General features: G+C 42.8%; 1 protein-coding gene across 3 annotated transcripts in view; it reads left to right on the forward strand.

Annotated features, from left to right (window-relative positions):
- The window catches only part of Slc9c2 (solute carrier family 9 member C2 (putative)), a 59,631-nt gene extending 42,330 nt beyond the window's left edge, over positions 1-17,301 (forward strand). The window contains exons 21-29 of one of the 3 annotated variants that reach the window (XM_031386972.1): positions 627-752; positions 1,253-1,351; positions 5,013-5,180; positions 6,636-6,767; positions 10,454-10,639; positions 11,451-11,535; positions 13,000-13,055; positions 16,736-16,797; positions 17,146-17,301. In XM_031386972.1, coding sequence (XP_031242832.1) covers positions 627-752; positions 1,253-1,351; positions 5,013-5,180; positions 6,636-6,767; positions 10,454-10,639; positions 11,451-11,535; positions 13,000-13,055; positions 16,736-16,771 — 888 coding nt within the window. In that variant the 3' untranslated portion in view covers positions 16,772-16,797; positions 17,146-17,301. Of the gene's footprint in view, positions 1-626; positions 753-1,252; positions 1,352-5,012; positions 5,181-6,635; positions 6,768-10,453; positions 10,640-11,450; positions 11,536-12,999; positions 13,056-16,735; positions 16,798-17,145 lie in introns of those variants that run through there. The other 2 variants (XM_031386976.1, XR_004123137.1) reach the window with 2 other exon arrangements.
- The last annotated feature ends 2,811 nt before the right edge of the window (positions 17,302-20,112 follow it).

Raw genomic sequence — 20,112 nt, forward strand, 5'->3', positions numbered from 1 at the left:
ATGCCCGTGGCCATCCAAGCCAGTGCTTCCTGGCATGCTCCAGCAGTTAGAACAACCCGACTGCAAGTGACAGAGACCAGCTGCAGCAAAGTTCAGTGAAGAAGTCAGCTTGGCAGTTTAATAAAAAGGACACAGGAGGGACTCTCAGGGTGTGTAGCCAGGCCTCTAGAAGGGAATTAAAAAAAGATCTAGAAAGTTTTTCAGATTCCTTAGTTCTTATCGTGATTGTGTCTGTGGAATCCTCCTCTGGCTTGTCTTCTGGACTAGGTAGATGTGCTTATTTCTTCTTCTGCCTCTTTATCTACTGGTTTTTTATCTATCTGGAGTTTGTACTGCCTAGTTCCCTGACTGGGCCGTCCACAGAGACAGTAACATAGTAATGGGAGGGAACCAAGTGTGTGTGTGTGTGTGTGTGTGTGTGTAAGACAGGGTAGGGTATCAAAATTGAATTATAAAGATGGTACGTTTGATCTGATTTAATAAGTGAAAACACAAGGAAGACAATAGGGACACAAGAGGGGAGAACTGAGTCACAACAAAAATTTATTTAGGTTTCCTTGGTTTTGGTTTCAAGTCCATGCCCTTTTACAAAAACAATCACCATAATTTTGAATGTTCATTTCCAGGTACTTCTTACAAAAATAAAAGCCTTGAATAACTTTCCAATGGCGATCCCACCTCCCACCCCTGACAAGTACCTTCCCAACATCATTTGGATGGAAAATAAGGATGTTCTCATTGAGTTCTTCAAGGTAATAACATCTGTTCTAGCTCAGGATTGTTGTAAACCTTTTTCCCCGTCCAAACCAAGGACTAAATAAAAACACATCAAAACCAGAAATTTAGTTAAACTCAGCCCTTTTTAGGGGTTGAAGACATCAGAAACCTAATTTAAACAAAGAGGAAGTGTTCTGAAGAATTGAGGTTGCTGTTACAGCCCAAGCCCCAGAGAGGGATGCACACTTTCTTATTTGTTCATTTGCTCAGTGGTCCCCAAACCGTTGACAAGGTGTTGGCATTATTTATTGCGTGTGTCCCGGTTACAAAGTCTTTGCTTGTACTTTTATTTCTCAAAGTTGTTGTGTTATGTCTATATAGGATAACTAACTAACAACCGGAGGATATGTTTTCTATGTTTATGCGACTTGAAAAGTATTTTTAATTTTAAAATTTTATTTCTGTTTAGACAAGGGATCTATGACATTTTAGGATTTAACTCTCTCCCCCCTTTTTATTTTATTTTTTCATTCAGGAAAGAACCAAACTCACCTACTTTGACTATGGGGATATCATTTGTAGAGAAGGTGAAATGCCTCAAGGAATCTTCTTAATTATTTCAGGAATGGCAAGTGTAAGAAGAACTGGCTTTTAAAATTTTTTAATGCATTCTGAGTATCTAGTTGTAATGTAGGGGTAAGTTTTGGAGCGCTGACAAGTTTGGAATTGTGAGCCTCTCCCACATGAAACCATTTCTGCACAGTTAAGTGTGACAGCTGAGACAGAATGTCACATTTCATACTTTACCTGTGAGATTCCCGGAGGGACCCCGACACTCAAATCCCGGGAGCGATGACCCCACACACCACCAAGACACGGACTTGATGCAATCTGCAAGAGGCTTTTTATTCCAGCTAGCTGGGGCGAGACTCAGATCCCTTGCAGGGGTAGAGGAGTCTGGCCCCGAGCAAGGTCTTAGGCAGCTTTTTATTCCTGTGCAGTTGCTAGGGCAATAAGGGAAGACTGGGGTAAAGGGAAGGTACGGGGTGGTTTCTGATTGGTGCTGGCTCGTGCGATGGTCCAGGGGTGGGCTAGCCACCTGGCGATTGTTTTGGGCCAGGTTGTTTTTGGGTTCTCAGGCCAGGTCGTCTTGGTTCCCTTGTTTCTGGGTTCTTGGGAACCGGCCTCCCGCTGAGTCTAACCAATAGCTAAGTTCCCACAGTACAGCTTGAAAACTTAATTTTAATCTCTCAGATTATGCTTCCCATTTTACAGAGTGCTCTCAGAGTTGTTATTTATTCTTCACAACAAAGCAGAGGAACTAGTGGTTTGAAGATGTTCAGACATGGGAACCAGTAAGCATTTGGACTCATTGGCCTGAATGAGAGTTCAGGCAAAGGGCTTGGCTGCAACTCAGAGCCTCACAGAGGTCAAGTTGGATGAAGAACAAAATACAACTTGGCAGTTGATCAATGCGAGGCTTCTGTTTAAAGGGAGAAGGGGAAGGGAGGAGTGAGAAAGGGAATATGGATTCAGTAGGGGGGTGGGGCAAGAATCCTGTCTCTTCATACCTGCACCTAAGCAGCTGACTGCAGTGGTCAGCTCAGCCTGTACACTGATCAATTTCTAATTCCCAGCCAATGCTCTTATGTGACAAAGCTTTATCCTAGGGAGCAAATATATTTGACTTCCAAATTTTAAAATGAGTATTTCAGACCTTTTACTATTGAGAAAATAAAGTACTGTGATGAATATAATAAAAACAATGTAATACCAAGTATCTGATTCTGGATGGTTTTGTTCATTGATTGAACAGATATGTATCCTGTTACTCTCATGAGCAAGCACTGCTCATTCTAGGTACAGGACTGACAATACTGAAAAAAAAAAATCTTGGCTCATTTGGAACTTATTTCCCAGTGGAAGAATAAAAGGAGAGGGCATAATAAGCAAAATACACTGTAAATGTAACTTTATTCGTGGGATGTAATTGTTGTCTTGGAGGCTTACTGCTGAATAAGCTCACCCTTTTCTTGTTCTTTCTGAACTCCGACTGGCTGATTCAAGTCAGCTGTTCCAGCTCAAACTCCTTTCCAAGTTGACTGATTCAATCTGGCTTCTCTTAGCTTCTCACTGAATTTCTCTGCTTGGCCTCATACTAACTTTGACAATATGTTCTAATCTCCTGGCTTCTTCACATTCTCTGGCTTGTTCTGTCTTCACCCATGTCCTGTCTCGGTAAAACTGCCTCTCTCTGTTTCTCTGTCTCGTTGTCTCTCTGTGTCTCTGTCTCTCTCTCTCTCTGAGTGTGTGCGTGTTCTCTTAACTCGCCTCTCTTTCCTGGGCTGTTCTCTTAAGTAGCCTCTTTTTCCTCTGCTATCCTCTTGGGAGTTGGGTATATCCTATCTCTAACTAATTCTGTCATATCTTTCTCTGATTTGTCACTTTGTCTGTCCATCAATTACATTTCAAACATGGCTTCTTCTACAAACTAAATTTACTTTCATTATTAAGGATTAAAGGTGTGTCTGCATTCCAGCCAGATCATATTTTAATCCAGAATGTGTCTGTATTCCAGCTGGATCACATAGACCTAGAAGGTCTTGGGATGTGGTCTTTTCTCAGAGCAGCCGTGTTGCTGGATTAAAATTCCTCTACAATACACATTTAGTATAGTAAAAGAAGTATCCTAGGAATTAGGATTCTCTAGAAAAACTTTATTTTTGGAATGAAGATGTGCCACCCATAGGACCTCTGATGCGGAGTGGACAAACATGCCATTCCTTGCTTATGCTCAACTAGCTTTTTTCAATTTTGCAAAGTTCAGAGTTTGACCTAGGGAATGGTGCTACCCATACTGGTGGTCAATAAACAATCAAGATAATCCCTCACACATGTCCACAGATGAGTCTGATTTAGATAATTTCTCAGTTGAGACTCATCTCAGGTGATTCTATATAATGAGAGGTTGTCATTCCAATCCAGAGTCAGGCTTTCTGTGGGTAGAGGCTTTGGTAACAAAACTAGTGGCCACAAAGGGACAATATTTTGAGTCCTTTGGATATGACACTCCCAGAACTTCACCTGTGGCTATCTGGTCCTGAGGAATTTGTTTGTTTTGTTTCTTGAGACAGTGTTTCTGTGTGTAGCCCTGGATGTCCTGGAACTTGCTTTGTAGACCAGGCTGGCCTTGAGTCTCTGCCTCCTGAGTGCTGGGATTAAAGGCATGCCTCTCCCTCTCTCTCTCTCTCTCTCTCTCTCTCTCTCTCTCTCTCTCTCTCTCTCTCTCTCTCTCTCTCTCTCTCTCCCTCTCTCTCCTTTCACAGTATTGGTGTGTTTCTCACTGCCTATGAAGAAAACAACATGGCATAAAGAATGGGAAAATTAACTTATTTACAGCTCTGTTCATAAATGGGGAGAGGAAAATTCTCAATCTGTCTAGGCATTTCTCATAAAAATGAACAGAACGTAAAGGAAAGCCAGGAAATATGCACACGGTGGTAGCTTTCCCTTGCAAAGTGAGTCTTCTGACATTAGGGATCCTGTGGATGGTTCATCCTTACTCTCAGCCTGGGAATCCCAATTTCTAACCCCCTGTTGCAGCAGAACTCATTAGTGTTCCTTTGATATCTGGAAGCAAATTTTGGTCTATAATGAGATCGCTTTGGAATAAAGCTCGAATCTACACACCAAATTCAATTTTGTTTCTTGTATCCCTTGTGTGTATCCTAAATACAATTTTATACAGTATTTTTATTGTGCCTACATTTTTACTGTGACCCATCACATAAGATCAAGTGTGGAATTTTCTACTGGTGGTGTTATTTTAGCGCTCAGAAAATTTCAGATTTTGGAGCGTTTTAGATTTCAGCATAGGGTCCTCCAGCCAGTGGTATGTAAAAAGTAGCCCAGGGGTAAAGAACTTAGCTTTAATTTTTATAGAAGTTGTCAAGCAAGGCAGTATGTTTTTGTTATTTAATCCTTATAAGTCTCCAGGCTTTTGTTTCTTTTGTTGTGTTATTGTTTTGATTTTCTGGTGCTAAGAATTGAACTTTATGGCCTCAAGCATGTTAGGCAAGTGCAAGAGTCTTTTTATATAAGCAAATCCTTTGCCTTGAGGTGTTGAAATACAAAATAAACCATGACTTTTGTGAGAGTTAACACTTTCCAGACACGTTTAATTAAAGAATCTTTGACTTCCTCTGGAACAATCATAAGAAAGAGTGGAGGCTATTAGTGTATTCAAAGGACTTAACATTTTTTTATTTCTCTTTTCATAATTTCTCTCCCAATAGTTACATAGCTCATCTCCTACCTTTGGGATAGACTCAAGCCAGAAGAATGACAAACAGTGCAAGACTATGTATACAGAGTACTGTACCAGTGGGGATGTACTTGGTGAGCTAAGCTGTTTGCTTAAGCGTGAAATTGAATATACGGCCATCTGTGAAACTACGTTGCAGGTATGGAATAGCTCTGTTGTAGGTTGTCAGTTAATCCTTACTAAGGAAACCCAGTGTCTTTTCTTGGGTTTGAGTGTTGATATTCTATTTGGTCACCAGATCATCTGGTGCCAGCAGTACAGAAGAGCTTAGGGAAGTTTAATCTCTCATGTATGAGGCTCTGCTGAGCTCTGCTGCATCCTGAGTGTGGATGAGCTATTTAATCTCCTTGAGTGTTGTTTTTCTTATTAAGTGGAGAGGATGTCTGTCATTTGACATTACAAAGATTAGAAAAATGTTTATGGTGCTATTCTATTTGAAATGGTCACCATTCGGAAAGCAAGTGTTCTATAGGACTACCCACTTGTTTTAAAACTTCCTCTCTGGGGCTGGAGAGATGGCTCAGCAGTTAAGAGCACTGACTGCTCTTCCAAAGGTCCCGAGTTCAAATCCCAGCAACACATGGTGGCTCACAACCATCCTCTTCTGGTGTGTCTGAAGGCAGCTACAGTGTAATTAGATATAATAAATAAAATTTTAAAACAACAACAAAAAGCTTCCTTTCTTTTGTTTTTCACTTGCTAAGTAACAAGTTACTTGTTTAGTGTGTAAGTAACCTGAAATCTCATTTGGTATGGACAGTCCCAATAAAAGGGAGCTAAAATTCCTTCTATGAATTATTCCCTGTCTTTGAGGCTGATAGGAGGAACCGAGTAAAACCCAGCCTCTTAGGGGAGGGTGAAACAGCAGAAAGGAATGGTGCTTCATCAAATTATACTACGGCGTTTCTGGAAGAGGAGAGAAAGCATGTATTTAATCACATGTTTGAACAACTCACGACAAAAATTCATTGAGCTTGAATCCTGACATAGTACACGCAGTGTGCCTCTGGAAAGGGATGCTGTCAGTAGGAAGCATTGTGGATTCATTATTGTGAGAGCTCAGTTCCTGAATCTCAGGTTTGTAAGCCAAAACTTCAACAAAACTGTTGAGTGATAAATAACCTGGGCATTAAAAAAAAAAAAAAGGCTTTTAAAAAAATTCTAATTATGTGAAGGTGTGTGTGTACGCATGCATGCATGTGTGCTTGTGTCCATGTGCATGTAGGTATTTATGCCAGGAAAGGCCAGAGGCATTAGATCCCTAGGACCTGGGGTCATAGATGATTGTAAGCCACCTGACATGGGGGGAACCAGACCCAGGTCCTCTGGAGAAAAGCCAGTGCTTTTAACTGCTGAGCCATCTCTCTAGTCCCTCTGGGGCTACTTTTTAAAGTGTATAGCTTTTACTGGACTGCAGGTTTTTCTCTTCTTATATAATCTTTCCACAATGCCAATTCTTTTAACTATTAGAGTATTATATTAGTAGTACTAGAGCTTCATAGAGTTGGATGTTGGTTTTCTGAGATGGTGACTATCTTGCTTAATGATGGATTATAATGTAGCTGTCTGTAGCCTGCGCACCTTCTTATTTCAGGCCTTCTTCATCTCCTTGGAGGATTTATATGAAGGTTTTGATGTCTTCTGGCCATCTCTAGAATACAAAATATGGCTCAAGATTGCTCTTGGTATTGCAAATCAGTATTTTGAACCAATTATTGCTGGTGAGGTAAGTTATTTGAAAAGAATATAAATGAGTGGTATGTATCAGATTTTTGATACAGTAGATCCCACATTTTTTAGACAAAGATAGAAAGGAAGGTGGTGACTTAGTTTAGGTTTTACTACTGTGAATAGACACTATGACCAGGGCAACTCTTATTAAGGACAATATTTAATTGGGGCTGGCTTACAGGTTCAGAGGTGCAGTCCTTTATCATCAAGGCAGGAGCATGGCAGCATCTAGGTAGGCATGATACAGGAGGAGCTGAGAGTTCTACATCTTATTCCAAAGGCAAACAGAAGACTCTAGGATAAGGGTCTTAAAGCTAAGCCCACAGTGATACACTTCCTCCAACAAGGCCACACTTCCTAATAGTACCGCCTACTGGGCCAAGCACATCCAAACCCACAGGTGGTGTTGACTCTATTAAATGAGTTTTAACTATTAGAATTTTAACTACTATCTCATCCTGAATCCCTACATCATTAACAGTCTTGTCGCAGGTGATTTTTTTCCAGGTTACCTGAAAGAGCCTTTTAAAAAAATGAATTAGAAAATATTAAATTGGAAGATCCTCTAAAGCAAAGCATATCATTAATTATAAGTTAATGAACAGCCCTGAACATACATCTCTTAGTTCTTTTTTTTTTTTTTTTTTTTTTTTTTTTTTGGAGACAGGGTTTCTCTGTGTAGCCCTGGCTGTCCTGGAACTCACTCTGTAGACCAGGGTGGCCTCGAACTCAGAAATCTGCCTGCTTCTGCCTCCCAAGTGCCAAGATTAAAGGCATATACCACCACTGCCTGGCATCTCTTAATTCTTTTAAAAAGTCCTGTTTATGAACTTTTCCTCCAAAGAGTAGTGGTTCAAGTCTGTCCCCAGACCAGCATCCCAAGTCTTGGATTTGTATATCGCTTGGTATTTATTCTCACCCCTCCCTCAGAAGCCGAGGTCATGACAGACCTAAAGTCCAACGATTTTCACTGTTTAACTCTAAACCTTGGGTTAAAAAGACTATGTCCTCCGAGCCAGCCAGGTTTCTCTTACAATATGACAATATGACAGTAATAACTCTCAGGAAAACTTTGGAGTAAGGAGACTAAGACTCATCGCCTTTTATATTGTCTCTCCATGAGAAGTAAGACAACTGCTAATGTAGAATGAGCCTCCAGAGAAGAAAGTTAAGGCCAGGGCGTTGGACTTTCTCGGCAGCAGGGCAACTGTCCTTCATAACCATGCTTTGATTCACAAGCCATGCAAATTCATGATGCAAATGAGAATGGTCAGAAATAAAATGTTAAGGGCAATACTGTTTATGCACAATCCACTTAATTTTGCTCTTGCTGAGATAAAACCCTCTGACATATGCAACCTAATAATTAGCTCATGATTCAAAGTAAAGTCCACTATGGAAAAGGAGTGGAAGCAGCAGGAACTTGAAGCAGCCGGACACATGACATCCACAGGCGGTTCACAGAGAGGAATGGGTGTAGATCTGTACTCAGTCTCCTTTCTCGACTCAGCGCCAGTTCAGGATGCCCTGCCCACAATGAAGATTAATGAGTTAATAAAAATTACATTAATTAACATAACCAAGACAACCCCTCACAGGCGTGCCCAGAGGGTCACTTCCCGAGGTTCTTTCCAGTTGATAACACTAATCATTACCTCCCCAGTCTTTCTCCTCAGGGAATATCTATTAGATCCTCTGTACCCCACTGGATAAGTTCAGAATCGAATTTATTCTGCTTAGCAACAAACTCATTTCATTTTTTTCTCCCAACAATAGAATGACTTTAAGAGGGGGAAGAGAGGGGCTGGCGAGATGGCTCAGTGGGTAAGAGCACTGACTGCTCTTCCAAAGGTCCCGAGTTCAAATCCCAGCAACCACATGGTGGCTCGCAACCACCCACAATGAGATCTGACACCCTCTTCTGGTGCGTCTGAAGACAGCTACAGTGTACTCATTTATAATAATAAGTAAATCCTTGGGCCGGAGCAAGCAGGGTTGATTGGAGCGAGCAGAGGTCCTAAAATCAACTCCCAACTACCACATGAAGCCCACAACCATCTGTACAGCTACAGTGTACATACACATATACATAAAATAAATAAATAAATCTTTTTAAAAAAGGAGAAGTGAGACTGCTCTAAATCAAAGAATGTAAATACCGAAAAAAAAATTAGTACTTTGTGTCTTAAATCATATTTTATACAACTTGAGAAACTTGATTGTAGTCTATTATATGATAGCAAGGAATTCATAACTAATTATTAGATATTTAATGACATTGTAGTTAGGTAAGCAAATGTTTTAAAAACCTCATTTTCAACAGAGGGTGGGGAAATTGAGGCAAGAAGATCAAGAACAACAGGCCAACTCTAGTTACAGACTGAGACTCTCTCTTTTTTTTTAAGATTTATTTATTTTATGTGTGTGAGTACATTGTAGCTGTCTTCAGACTCACCAGAAGAGGGCATCGTATCCCATTACAGATGGTTGTGAGCCACCATGTGGTTGCTGGGAATTGAACTCAGGACCTCTGGAAGAACAGCCAGTGCGCTTACCCACTGAGCCATCTCACCAGCTCCGAGACTCTGGCTTAAAACAGAAATAAAACAAACACAAATATTTTTAGGTGTGAAAAACTGAAATGAGAGGAAAGTAGGATTTGTTTTAAAATACTAACAACAACAACAATAATAACAATAGCAACAACGAGAGAAGTATAAAGCAATAGTGAGAAGATTTTGGGAATTATTTTCTTCTGAGAATCTCATGAAAGAGATAATCAGTCAGTAATTTTTAGCACCCCAGACATGCACTGGATAATATTCTCGTCCACCTACCTCTATGTCAATCAATCTGCATGCATTCTCAAACCTAAATATCAGACTTTTAGCCTCCACCCCGTTGCTGCAAATGCTTAGATAAAATGCTAATTTTCTTACGTGTGTTGGTGCCCCAGTTGTGCTGATGCCCCCCGCCCCCCACCCCAGAAAATAACCACAGTTGCCAGTGACTGACAACCAAGGGCTGCCCTGAAAGCGCTGCTGGCTCCTGCCAACAGGGAACGCCTGCTCTAGGCTTTTCTCCTTGGGTCGTACCTGGATGCTTTTAGCTTCACACAGTGCCCTCCCTGTATCCAAGTTTGTCTACAGCCTTCTCCCACCCCCACACAGCCTCATCACCAACTGCATCTCTGTAACCCTACTCCCAAATAGAGTCATATTCTGAGATGCTGAGGGTCAGATCATCAAGTAAGACCCTTAGGAAAGGGACTGAGTTCTTCTGTTCAGTTCCAAAGTCTATGACTCAGAGCCATCCTCACATATGGCCCAAATGAAGTGCCTTGATTGCTCTGGTTTCTGCTTTCTGGTTTCTGGTTCTTGCTTACTCAGTTGTTACATGGGACATTTGCTTACTGCCAGGACAAACCTATGTGTCTTAAGCCTGGTTAAGGCTAGAAATCCGATAGCACATAGCTGATCACATGGATCACATGGTGAAGCTGGAGGCTCCTTCATCAGGGACGGCAACCAAATCATTTGCAGAAGCCAGGCTAAACTAAGTTCTGTTGATTCCTGGATCTATATGTGCAATCCCACTTCCTCAAGTAACCTAGACCCAATTGTTTCCTTCTTGATATCATGTATCCACTTGTTAGGCTTATACAGTGTAATTTCCTTGTAGGATTTAAAGTTTCAGAAGTGTGTGATGTACAATCGTGCATATGTGGAGACTCTGTCAAGCTATAATGAAATGACTCTTGATCGTGTGACCATGAAACTCATTATTCTTGTGTTCGGCAGTGTGATCAATAGCAAGACGGAAGAAACATTTGTCGCACCCAGCATCCTTCCTAAGTCTTGTGAGCAGGTAAGGAGTGAAGTTTCTAAAGAGCCCATTTGCTTTGCCCCGTGCTCCATAAACGGTTTGAAAGCTCAGAGGTTAAAAGCTAATTGAGGATTTAATTTAAATTTAAATTTGGAGTCTGGATGTAACAGCTGACTGGCACCTGCTGGATGCGGGGAATCAAGCAAGCCGCTTCACTGTTCTGACCTTTAGTTTGCTACTGAATGCAATGAGGATGCTGGCAGCAGCCCTGCTGTTAGGCCACTGTGAGGACTAAATGAAGCAATTCATATTTAGAGATGCCAGTCTAGTCACTGCACTGTTCCTTGCACCCCAGGAGGCAGTGGGAAGGCTGGTTTTGAGTAGTGATGGTCAAGTTAGGTGTAAAAGTAACTCATGGCTTGCTAGCCATTCCCTTCTTTCCAAATGGGGATATTCTAGTCCAGTTATAAGTAAGGAATAGAAGTCTTTTACTTTGGCTTCCATAAACATGCAAAAGACAATTTTTTTTTCTGGCCTAAGATCTCTTTGACGCAACATGAAAAGGGATTTCAAAGTAAAAAGACAGGGCCTGTATGGTAAGTGCTGGAGTCCCAGCACTTTGTCAGGGAGAGTTGTCAGCTAGTTGGAGGCTAGCCTGGACTAAGTTCATGAGTCCCTGCCTCAGAACACAAGAAAACAGACAGGCAGACATGCACCCATGTACAAGCGCACACGGCTTAGGTTGGAGACTTAGCACTAAGTTTCAGTTTGTTTCTTGCAGCCTTTACAAAGAAGATTAGCAAGCAGCCACTTATGAATCAGATGTCTGTTTCTTTATTTCTTTTGCCTATAGATCCAGGGAACTGCAGATGTAAGCAAACTTCTCATAATCCCGACATCTGAGCCTTCCAAAACCGATGCGACCTCCCATGCCATGGGTAAGGGGTGATACATAGCTTTTTAGTGGTGAGAAAACTATTGTGAACAATTACAACAGATGCAAATTTCTTTCAATTCTGGAAGGCAATTGGAAGTGGTCCTCACTCTGGGGCCCACACTGAATGTCACTTTGCTTTTGGGAGGTCACCTATCAAAGACTAAGATCCAGACTATAAAATGGATAACCTTGCCCCTCCTCTGTCCCTCCTCCCTCCATACTCTTGGCAGCTGACATCAAGTCCTGGTAAACTGAGCCACAAAGTGATATTGTGGTGCTGTTGTCATGCAATGGGAGAGGGGAGACTCCCACTGTGGAGTCAGGTAGAGGTGATAAACTGGTCTGTTCCTGGTAACAGAAGTGAATATGGAGCCTGACCCACCCTGCTTGAGTATTACAAAGCTGCTGTCACAGCAGAAGGCCAGTGGCTTGCATAATTACACTTTGAAGGTCACTAAGTAATTGCAGTCAGTAGATGCAGTTCTCAATCATGCTGCCGAGCACTGATTTTACAGAGAACAGTAGATAAGAAGGCTTTGTTCTGGAGAAAATGTACCCAGGGACTTCATTCAGTGCTCACTGCCCTTGCCTTGCTGGGTTCAATCACCTGTCCCATCTTGAGGGCTGAGTCATCTTGGGTGTGCTGGTACATGAGACCATGCAAATCTTCTTCTTCTTCTTCTTTTTTTAAAATCTGTATGAGTGCTCTGTCCTTCTGTATGGCTGCATGATAGAGGAGGGCATGGGATCCCATTACAGACGGTTCTGAGCGACCATGCAGTTGCTGGGAATTGAACTCAGGACCTCTGAGCAACCAGTGCTCTTGACCACTGAACCATCTCTCCAGGACCAACCATGTAATTCTTAATGAGTTGCTAGTCTGAGAGGAGACCTCTCTTTCATCAGCTCCTCACCCCCCGACCCCGGCAAAATACTAGACCAAAGGAAGCATTAGTATTCTATGGTGGGCTTGAGATAAGACTCACAAATGGTAAGACTAGTTCCTTGGTTTGGACCCTGACACATATTTTGCTTTGATAATTTTCAATAAGTTGCCATGGGAAAAAATATAGAAAGGTGAGCTGGTTTGGCGGTATGCAGCCCTCATTCCCATATGTGGCAATACTGAGTGAGCTATCGACTGACTTGTGTAGCGGGAGTGTAGCCCACACTTCACTCTCTTGCCTAGACACAGCCTGTTTTGTTTGTGGGGCCTGCTTGCCGGCCTATGCGGTAGACCTTTAGGAGCTTATTTACAAAACTCCAAGGGAAGAAAGTAAAGAGTCTGTTTAGAAAGGGGAAGGAGAAGAGAAGACTTATGTGGAGAGAGCAGACTGGTATTCCAAATCTCCTGCTGCCTTTACTCGAATGTTCCCCTTGTTTCCCACCTCTTCACCTCAGTCAGCACTCCTGCTGCCTTTACTCAAATGTTCCCCTCATTTGTTTTTTCCCCTCTCCACCTCAGTCAGCAGTGGTCTTCGAACGACTAAGAAGGACTATAACTGGAAGAGAAAAGATGAGGTAATAAACCGGGCACTTGAGATAGGTTTTCCTTTTGTTTGTTTGTTTGTTTGTTTGCTTGTTTTTTGAGACAGGGTTTCTTTGTGTAGCCCTGGCTGCCCTGGAACTCACTCTGTAGCCAGGCTGGCCTTGAACTCAGAAATCCGCCTGCCTCTGCCTGCCAAGTGCTAGGATTAAAGGTGTGCGCCGCCACTGCCCAGCTGAGGTTTTCCTTCTTGTGACTATTGATCTACATAGCAACAAATAAACTGCATAAGTCAGGTGCGGTGGCACACACCTATAATCCAGTACTCGAGAGGCAGAGCTGGAGGACCTGGAGTTTAAGGTCATTCTTAGCTACCTAGCAAGTTTGAGGGCAGCCCAAGTTGTATGAGACCCTGTTTCTAAATAAATATATAAACAAATAGTGAGATGAGGGGGCAAAAGGCAGGTAGTGAGAAAAGATGCCTTGTTACAACTCTCTGCATTGGCCTAATTGAGACAAAGCCAATCTGAGTTACTTAAAAACTAAAATTAGGAAACATTGTTTTGAATCGTATAACTCTGAGGGTTGGGGAAATGGCTCCTTGGCTAGTGTGTTTCCTCTACAAGCTTTAAGGATGCTAAGTTTGGATACCCCTGTCTTCATGGAAAAGCTAGGCATGGCAACACACTGCTGTGGCTTGTGAGTCGGGAGGAGAGGTGACTTGTGGGGCTCCCTAGCCAGCCTGTCTAAAAACTGCTCCAGGCTCAGTAAAAGGCCTTGCCTCAAAAACAAACAAACAAACAAGCAAACAACGGAGACACGATAGGAGAGACATCCACATCCTCTGCTCGCCTTCCCAGCACAGGCGTGGTGGCGCACACATGTACACATATGCATATACAACACGGACATGTGTAGCTGACAGACCCAGGTTTTCTCTCCTCATTCTTTCTCAATTCTTCAGAAAGTAAGGATCTGTGGGGAGAGGAGGGACGCCATCAAGCTCAGACGTAAGCAGAGCTGTCTAAGTATTCATGCTTCTCCCTTTTGGAGTGTGCTAGTGGGGAGGCTGAACTGTCGGGTCTCTAAAGCCACACAAACTGCCACACCTACATTTGTGAAGGCAAGGGACTTATTACCCTGGGCCAGGACAGAACAGAACCCAGGTAGTGGGACTGTCTGCAACTCTCAGGATGGTAGGGTCTCTTGTTTAGTCCCTTAATAGCTCTTTTGAAGCAACGCCTACCTCCTGGTGGCATGCATGAGCAGATAGGTCTGACAGGCTGACTGGGTATACGAGTGATGGGTGCTAAAGACAGGCCTTAGGGGCCTTCAGCAGCCTGCCTCATTTTGATTTTTTGTTTGTTTGTTTGTTTTTCAAGACAGGGTTTCTCTGTAGAAACCTGGCTGTCCTGGAACTCACTCTGTAGACCAGGCTGGCCTTGAACTCAGAAATCCACCAGCCTCTGTCTCCCAAGCGCTGGGATTAAAGGTGTGCACCACCACCGCCCGGCCTCATTTTGATTTCTAATGGCTAGATATCCTCCAAGCAAAAGTGATACACACACACACACACACACACACACACACACACACACACACCATCCTCAAGGAGATGTTCACGCTAATGTTCTTTTATGAGAAGATTTAGTTCTATCACCTACATTCATGATGAAGGTGATGCGCAGTGCAGATGTCTGAAGGAATGGCAGCTGCACCCATCAACGTTGCGAGCAGTAGTTTCTTTTTCTTTTTTTTCTTTTTAAAGATTTATTTATTATTATAAATGAGTACACAGAAGAGGGTATCAGATCTCATTATGGATGGTTGTGAGCCACCATGTGGTTGCTGGGATTTGAACTCATGACCTTCGGAAGAGCAGTCAGTGCTCTTACCCACTGAGCCATCTCACCCCCCCTTTTTTTAATATTTATTTATTCCATTTATATGAGCTACACTGTAGCTAGCTGTTTTCAGACACATCAGAAGAGGGTATTGGATCCCATTACAGATGGCTGTGAGCCACCATGTGGTTGCTGGGAATTGAACTCAGGACTCTGGAAAAGCATTTAGTGCTCTTAACTGCTGAGCCATCTCTCCAGCCCCAGTAGTTTCTTTTAAACATTTGTTTATTTACTTTATTTATATGAATACACTGTCGATGTCTTCAGATACACCAGAAGAAGGCATTGGATCCCCATTACAGATGGTTGTGAGCCATCATGTGGTTGCTGGGAGTTGAACTCAGGACCTCTAGAAGAGTAGTCAGTGCTTGGAGCAGCTGAGCCATCTATCTCTCCAGCCCCCCAGTAAAAAGACCAGCTCAGCTCTTTTTAGATAGCTCTTCTAGGGTCATCCTCTCCTCACTCTTACAGGAACCTCATTTCCTAAGTGGAGAGAGATCCTGAGAATCAAACAGCTGGGCTTCTCACATCTTACTCTTTCTTTCAGGCCTCATCATTATCACTATTATTTGTAGGGCTGGGGAATTGAACCTAGGGCCTTGAGCAGAGTACCCCAGTGAGTCATATTCCCAGCCTACAGGCCCCACTGCTTTCTAAAAAGTTTTCACTTCTGCAATTTATGGGAAAAGTCTCCAAGTACTCTGTAGTCACTCATGAAGCTAACTAGAATTTAAATTTCCTGGCCCCTCTCTTCTATTTACTTATTTTATGTACACTGTAGCTGTCTTCAGCCACACCAGAAGAGGGCATCAGATCTCATTACAGATGGTTGTAAGCCACCATGTAGTTGCTGGGATTTGAACTCAGGACCTCAGGAAGAACAGTCAGTGCTCTTAACTTCTGAGCCATCTCTCCAGTCTGGCCCTCCTCCTCCTCCTCCTCCTCCTCCTCCTCCTCCTCCTCCTCCTCCTCCTCCTCCTCCTTCTTCTTCTTCTTTTTAGTTTTTCGAGACAGGGTTTCTCTGTATAGCCCGGGCTATCCTGGAACTCACTCTGTAGACCAGACTGGCCTCGAACTCAGAAATCTGCCTGCCTCTGCCTCCCAAGTGCTGGGATTAAAGGCGTGTGCCACCATCGCCCGGCCCGGCCCTTCTCTTCTAAAGCACATCTTTAATAGTTGAATGTATGTAGTGCCTATTGCTAATTAAATGCTCCTGCCAGGCGGTGATGGCAACATGCTTTTGATCCCAGAATTTGGGAGGCAAAGGCAGGTGGATCTTTGTGAGCTGGAGTGTAGCCAGGCCTACAACACGAGTTCCAGGACAGTCAGAGCTGTTACACAGAGAAACCGCCTCAAAAAACAAAAGCAAAAAGATTAATGAAGTTTCTTTTTATGATACAGAAATACACATATAATTGGGTGAGAGAGATGGCCCAATGGTTCACAGATCTTGCTTCTCTTGCAGAAGAACTGAGCTTGAGTCTCACACCCCCATTGGTAGCTCACATCCATCTCTAACTCCAATTCCAGGGGATCTAGGTACTACAGGCACTGGGCACACACACAGTACACATACATACATGCAGGTGAAACACCTAGGCACATAAAGTAAAAACAAATGATTAAGTAGAAATTAGAAATATACATGTTAATCATAGTGTAATGCAGAGCCCTTAGTATGTGAGTTCTCTTAAGGGAAAATGTGCCAGATAATAGAATAGAAACTTTCTCTTAATTTTTGATTCCATTTAACTGGTAAGAAGCCTTTTTCGAAGTGTTTATAGTCTAATATTTTTGACTTTCTTTTGCAGTCTGAAGGTGGACACCTCTTTAGTAAGACGTATTAAGGAGACAGTTCTGTGTGTGGAGTCAGGTAAAGGCAGATCTGATGGCGTAGCACAAATGACGCCCACTTAGAAACTGCTCCAAATGTTCACTGCTGCATTCATTTTATGAGCGACTCATGGGCCGCCACGAACACCTCGGATCTTTAGTAGTTGCATTTATACGTGAGATACTCAAAATTCTTCAGGGTAATATAAAATCCTTTAAAACTTAGTGATGGGATTCTTCTCCTAGCTGAGCACAGGCCCTAACAGTAAGCTGGCAAATGAGATGTACATACAGTAAATGCTGTAGTCTAAGTCACCACACCCGCAGATTTTACTTGTGAAGTTGCCATACTTGGTGACTCTCTGACACTGTTATCTTCCCTCTCTAGCTTAAGGCGCTGAAGCTGGGGAAATACTCCACAGTCTTGGCTACTGAAAACAGAGTTTGGAAGGAGCCTGCATTCTTACATTGCTCCGTCCTGTCTGATGGGAACTTTCTGCTCTATTTTTCAAAGTCAAATAAAGTGAATGCTATGGTTAATGAATAACTGTTCCGAATTCATGATTCCTTCTCACTTCAACCAGTCTGGGAATATATGATAGTTTTGAGAAAACAAGGATAGAGGTAGATAAATAAATAAATAAAATAATAAATAGCATAGGAGAAAAAGTTGAAGCTTTCACGCCTTCTCAGGGCAGGTCCTGAGTGGCCTTGGTGTGTCAGGAAATGCCCAGTGTGGCTGCACACTGCTGGAACCTGACTGTTTTTGAGAGCTTCATTTTTTTTCTGATCTGATACATCTAGTGCTGTCGCCTCAGGGTTCGTGGACCAAGCCCTTTCTTGTGCCTCACCCACACTCACACTTGGCATTGGCCTCTTACGTCCGTGAAACACCCATGCCACCAGTTGGTACACTTGCTTTGTAGGCATAGTGTGAAGAGCTTTCAAGTGAGGTGGAGGGCTGCTTAGTTTTGATTGTCAGTTTGCCACAACAGAGACTTGAGGAGAAAGACTCTCAGTTGAGGGATTACCTAGATGGAATGGGCTCGTGGACAGCTTCGTAGTGGGGGTTGTCTTGACTGTTAAGTGATGTAGGAGGATCCAGTCTCTTGGGGTGTTGGTGCCATTTCATGGGTGGGGCCCCGAACTGTTTACGAGTGAAACAAATACAAGCATCGAGCAGACACATTTATTCTTTTTTTTTTTTTAAAGATTTTTTTTTTTTTTATTTTATGTGTAGCTGTACAAATAGCTGTGAGCTATATCATGTGTGTGGCTGCTCTCTGGCCCCGCTCGCTCCTGTGTAATTCACTGTAGCTATCTTCAGACATACTAGAAGAAGGTGTCCAATCTCATTACGGGTGGTTGTGAGCCACCATGTGGTTGCTGGGATCCAAACTAAGGAAGAGCAGTCAGTGCTCTTACACGCTAAGCCATCTCACCAGCCCCCACATTTATTCTTCTTTGCTCTTGATTGTGAAGGCGACATGACCAGTTCCTGCCTTGACTTCCCCAAGGTGATGGCCTGGAACCTAGAACCATAAATGTGATAAGCCCTTCTCCCCCTGTTACTTCTGGTCGGGGTGTCTTATCACTGCTGTAGAGAAACAAGAGCCAGGTACCTTTGCCTTGGAGAGGGGAGCAGACATTGGTGAGCGACAACAGTATTGCTCTGCCTGTCACCAGTACCCGGACTCCATATATGGCTCTATGGTCCCCATCTCTGGGCTCTTCATTTTAATGGTCTGCTCAGTATGTTTACTGCATATTTAACCTTGCAGTCAAGTGGAGGTGGTATAGATGCACTAGAAAAGGAATAAGCTTTAAGGTCTTGCTTATCACTCGATCTATACAGAATGTGTTGCACTTCAGATGGCTAGAAAACAAGACAGTTTCCTGAGGGCAGGAATCATCGAAGGCTAGTCTTTCTCTCTCTGCTGTTACTCACTTGTTCAGCCTTATTCTGTGGTTGTGTGTGTGTGTGTTTAAAGATTTATTTATTTATTATATGTAAGTACACTCTAGCTGTCTTTAGACACACAAGAAGAGGGCATCCAATCTCATTACAGGTGGTTGTGAGCCACCATGTGGTTGCTGGGATTTGAACTCAGGACCTCCAGAAGAGCAGTCAGTGCTCTTAACCGCTGAGCCATCTCTCCAGACCCATGTGTGTGTGTGTGTTTTAAATCACATCCAGTAAAAGAAAAAAACAATCCCACCAAAAAAAAAACCACCAAAACCAAAAACACAAAAAACAAAAACAAAGCAAAAAAAACAAAACAAAACAAAAAAAAAACCAACCAACCAACCAAAAACCCAAAACCCTGCAAAGAACCCTCCCAACCCCAAACCCTGCTAATTAGCTAAAGAATTACTTCAGAAGCCCAGCGTGGTGGCTCACACCTAGAACCCTAGCACTTGGGAAGTAAAAGTCTATCAAAAGTTTAAAGCCAGCCCACGTGATAGTGTCTCAAAGAAACTAAAGAAACTCCTAGGGATCTATCTGTGACTCACAGGCAAGAAGTGATCACACACGGGCTTCTGAACCTGTCAGTCAGAAAAGGAAGGATGGTGATGACTTTTTTTTTTTAAAATTTGTGTGTATGCATATAAGTGGAGGCAGAGAGGACAACCTTAGTTGTTCTTCAGGATCTCTTCGTGGGACCCGGGACTTGCAGATTTGCTGGGGTTGGTTGAACAGGGAGACCCAGAGACACACCTGTCTCTGACTCCTCAGTGGTGGGATTACAAGCATGCCCGCACCACACATGACTTTTAGGTAGGCACCGAGGACTGTATGGCAAGCCCTTCACAACTTGCATGGCTTTAAACAAGGGACAGAGAGGGAGGCTGTATATAGGAGCTGACAGCTCAACTCAGTCTTTTAGACAGTCACTCTCCTTTTGCTGACCTCTGAGGATGGAGAGGAAACCAGCTTGGACCAAGACTAAGAGTTCAGCTTATCACTGTTATCTTCTTAGAGGGCTCTCTGCTCTACCTAAAGCATTTCCTATCTGGAAGAGCCATTCGAACTACCTCTTTAATTCCTTGTTTCTAGGGCCAGGGTCAGTGCACACACACCTTTAATCCCAGCAGTTGGGAAGCAGGGGCAAGTGAGCCTCTCAGAGTTTAAGGCTAGCTTGGGCTACATAGTGAGTTCCTGTTTCAAATCAAATAATAAACAAAAAGCCAATTCCTTGTTTTTTACAGCCATAATTCAGTTTAAAAAAATGAAATTCATTCTAAAAACAAAGTTCAGGCCAAAATTTATCCTCCCCACTCAACAATGCATTTAAAAACATGTTCAGGATCACTCCTGTCCTGTAAGTGTCAAACACTATTTGAGTATTTTGTA

This window comes from Mastomys coucha, unplaced genomic scaffold, assembly GCF_008632895.1.
Source record: "Mastomys coucha isolate ucsf_1 unplaced genomic scaffold, UCSF_Mcou_1 pScaffold1, whole genome shotgun sequence".
Lineage (NCBI taxonomy): Eukaryota > Metazoa > Chordata > Mammalia > Rodentia > Muridae > Mastomys > Mastomys coucha.